At 31.3% G+C, this 4237-nt stretch overlaps 1 protein-coding gene across 1 annotated transcript; it reads right to left on the bottom strand.

The window, feature by feature from the left end:
• Positions 1–3277: 3277 nt before the first annotated feature.
• Positions 3278–4037, bottom strand: LOC127115673 (uncharacterized). The gene is made up of 3 exons (XM_051047152.1): positions 3768–4037; positions 3468–3650; positions 3278–3392 (listed from the first exon to the last, which is right to left on the bottom strand). The coding sequence occupies exons 1-3, from the start codon at positions 3917–3919 to the stop codon at positions 3278–3280; spliced, it is 450 nt and encodes a 149-aa protein (XP_050903109.1). The 5' UTR covers positions 3920–4037.
• Between the last annotated feature and the right edge of the window lie 200 nt (positions 4038–4237).

Raw genomic sequence — 4237 nt, forward strand, 5'->3', positions numbered from 1 at the left:
CACACATAAAATAAGATCATATGTAATCATCATGCAATAATAACAATAGTCATGCACAAATCAAGAAGCTTATATTATTTTACTCATGTATTAGTTCTCTATACTGCCAGTGATAATGATAAAACAAACCTTACACATACATGTTAAAGACAACCAAGGATTTATATTATCACCATTATATCATCATCATCATTATTATGTAATAACAACAAGTGAAATAAACATAATCATGCTAGAAACAACACTCATATAATAATAATTAAATGGCAGATATAATTCTTTAATCATGCAAATCTTGCCTTATGTATCTTCTTCTGTTGTATCTCTCCTCTTTTTCGTCCTCCCCCTCTCTCGCTGCAGCCATATGAAGTATTTATAATGGTGTGGATTAGGGTTTAACCTTGCTAAATATTTGGATCCCTTCCTATATTTTAGGATCTCACCATATAATTTAGGAGAGTTAGCTCTAACATTTTGCATGGGCTGATATTTCAAAAGTTCAAATTTAAATTTTGTTATTAAATTAGAGCCAAAATTATTTTTATAAAACAAAACCATCATATGATAAATAATACTACGATTATTTATATATTTTTGGTTTGGATTTGGTCTTAAATATCTATTATTATAAATAAATATTTATTAAATACAAATATTATTATAAATAATGAATAATTTAAATGTCTCTTAACAAATAAAAATTAATTTAAATTTTAGTTACATAATTGAATTAAAATTTAAACCTATTTCTATTTTTACTTTCATCATTTAAAAAAAATAAAAATTATTCTTACTTATATCAACCAAAATTATTTTATAATTTATGGGCTTTTAAAAAAATGTTACTCTTATAAATAAATTTTATTAAGTAAAAAACATGAATTACTAAATAAATACTATTTATAAATAATGAATAAATGGAACATGAGTCACTAAATTATAAAAAATAGTTATTATAATTTAATGAGCTTTAACAAATAAAATTAATTTAAAATTTTAATTATACAATTAAAATTCAAATCTATTTTTATTTATCATTAAATTAAAATATTTTATTTATATATATATATATATATATATATAATTTATTTATATCATACAGATAACCCAAATCATTATTATTTTTTTATATCTATATCACATAATAAATAAATAAATATTTATAATTTATATGAGAATGTATGCTAATGAATGAATGCAAATGTGAAATGAATGTCATGCATGAATCAATTTATCATAAAAATTAACAGGCAAATTTTGGGGTATGACAACAAGAATAAATTGGAGTCTTCTCACTAGAAGATCACCCAAACCACCAAACGTTGGAATTTTCTTACTAGAAAATCATCTGCATGAAACGTTGGAATTTTTTTATCAGAAAATCATCCATATAAAACAAGATTAGGAGTCTTCTTGCGAGAAGATCATCCATGTAAAAGGCTAAGACGGTATTTTATGAAGAAATCAATTAAGACAAACATCATTGGAGGTTTTTTTTTAACTAGAATAACATCCAAGCTTCTGGGAATTCCTTAAAATGAATAGTCAAACATGACTTTCTAGGAACCATCAGGAAAACAGGGTAATCAAACTCTCTGTATAGGCCAACACAAGTTGGATTTTGACCGTAAGTATTGGTTACAACCAGCTCCTAACAGATTGGTACTAGTTACAATTGGAGTTTTAAATGATGTTGGCGACAACAAAATTCCAAGCACCAATTATGATTGGATTTACAAACGGAATACCGGTTATGACTGGACTTTTGGAGGATGCCAATAACAATTGGACTTTGAGGACAGAGTGCCAGCAACAACTAGTCTTTTGAGTCAAAGGACAACAATAAACAATAAGACCTGGGTCAGTGCAAAATGAACATGGAGTACACTTCAGACCATGCATGGTTGTATTTTTCTTTTATGCATGATATATGAATGATCATAATGTGAAAATGATGACTCTACATTGACTAGGAGTTGGTGGAGACTCTTTATGGAGATTTTGATTCCTCAACACCAATTACTCAACCAAAATGCCCCGGGATCACTACAACAAACAAGACCTTAGACAGCGCTTTTTTTAGCCTTAGACAGCGCTTTAAAACGCTGTCTAAACCTCCGCTGCTAAAGGTTTAGACAGCGCTTTTTTAAATCTTAAAAGCGCTGTCTAAGCCCCCCCCCCTTAGACAGCGCTTTGGCCAAAAGCGCTTTATAAGACCCTCTTATTTTAAATTTTTTAGGTATACCTTAGACAACGCTTTTGAAAAGCGCTGTCTAAGCCCCACCCCCTTAGACAGCGCTTTGGCCAAAAGCGCTTTCTAAGACCCTCCTATTTAATTTTTTTAGGTATACCTTAGACAGCGCTTTTCAAAAAGCGATGTCTAAGCCCCCCCCTAGACAGCGCTTTTGCCTAAAGCGCTTTCTAATCCCCCCTTAGACAGCGCTTTTTACAAAAGCGTTGTCTAAGGTATACGAAATTTTTTGAAGCTTTTGTTTTAAACCACATTTTTTCCAGGTTTATAAACCAGAATTTCTACCTGTTTTCAACCAGATTTTGACAGACAATTATCACATTTTATATATGCCATTTTGGCCTTTTTTCTACCATTTTTGGCTAACAAATATATATATATACCAATTCAAACCAATTTTGCCTTAAATGTATCAAAATATATACAAATTTATGTACACATTTACAAGTCATTACATATACTACAAATGTACACATTAATTACACAAATTTATGAACAAACATTGAGCTCTATCATGAATTGACACCACTCCTCTTTGATTTCGTCCACTTGATCCTTTGTATAAAATGCACACTTGAATTCCTCAAAGTACTACATAATAATATAACATATTTTGAATTAATTCCAACTATTTAATTATATGAGATATGTGTAAATATAAAAATAACTCATAAGTTAGAAATACATACATCGGTGGGAATCTTTAATCGGCCCAAAGCAAGAGTATCTCGCATAAACCTCAACATGAAATACCCGCAATCTATTTGATTACGTTGTTGAGGACACTACATATGAAAAAAAAATATGGATTATAAATCCTAAGTTTTATCAAGTGTCATCACTAATATAATAAAAAATGTGGTAATTAAAAATATACCGCCACTTTAATCCATGTAATGGAGTTGGCGCCCCTCCTTGAGGTTTGGATATCTCGTTGGGCCCGAAAAGCTTGTAGGACGCTAATAAAATAAAAATGAAGCAATTAGAACAATTCACATAAACTAAGAAATTTTTGAACATTCTCACTTACGTGTCAATTAGGACCTTCATATCCGGGTATGTTGTCCAATCATTTCCTAACGAGTCAAGATAATACACAATTTCTCGGATAGGATTGATTGCGAGCAACAACCAATGTCCACTGTAATGATTAGGCAAATGTTAGATGGTAACTTGAAAATAATTATAATAGATGAATTTAGAATGAAATGCTAACCCGGTATTAAACGGTATAAAAAACAACTTCTCCGCATCTTTATTGTCCATGAGGATCCGAAGAACGTACTCCGTCACGGTATCCGGTCTACTTAAGATTAAACCTAAGTTGACGGTCGTGGGTGCTAAGAATCCGAATGACACGTCCAAACCATTGGGGCGCATCAATTTGTCATACAAAAACCTAATATAAAAACATCATTAACACCTCTTTTGAAACATAAAGTAAACCGGATTAACATAAAGTAAACATCATTAACATAAGTTGTTTAATTAATAAAACAAAGTAGACCGGATTTACCTAATATATGTATTGACAACGGTGACGCCGATTTCTTCATGACTAAAAACTTGCATGAAGTCTTCATTACCAATCATTTGGTCGTAATCAAAGCCGAAAATCCCTACCTCCATATGTATAGTCCGAACACCTCCGGTCGGTATATCGGTCATCTCTAGAAATGTCCTGAGGCACGACCTATACTTGGTGGTAGGTTTTCTCCTAGATACGGTCTTCTTAGCACCAGAACTTTTTACCCGTGCAGAGGCGTTGCTAACCTCCTTTTTTTGTTGTGCGGAGGCATTGCTAACCTCATTTTCTTGAAGCTACATGTCATATAAATAGTTAGATCAAATTAAGAATGTAACAACTTCCATGAATATATGTCATATAATTGTATATTACCTCTTTTCTTGAAACCGTGGACTCGGTATGCCGTGGAATCGCATTATCTTTTGATTTGGATTTTGTGGGAGTCTATTTAACATAAC

The sequence above is a fragment of the Lathyrus oleraceus genome, chromosome 1, assembly GCF_024323335.1.
Source record: "Lathyrus oleraceus cultivar Zhongwan6 chromosome 1, CAAS_Psat_ZW6_1.0, whole genome shotgun sequence".
In the NCBI taxonomy this organism is placed as follows: Eukaryota; Viridiplantae; Streptophyta; class Magnoliopsida; order Fabales; family Fabaceae; genus Lathyrus; species Lathyrus oleraceus.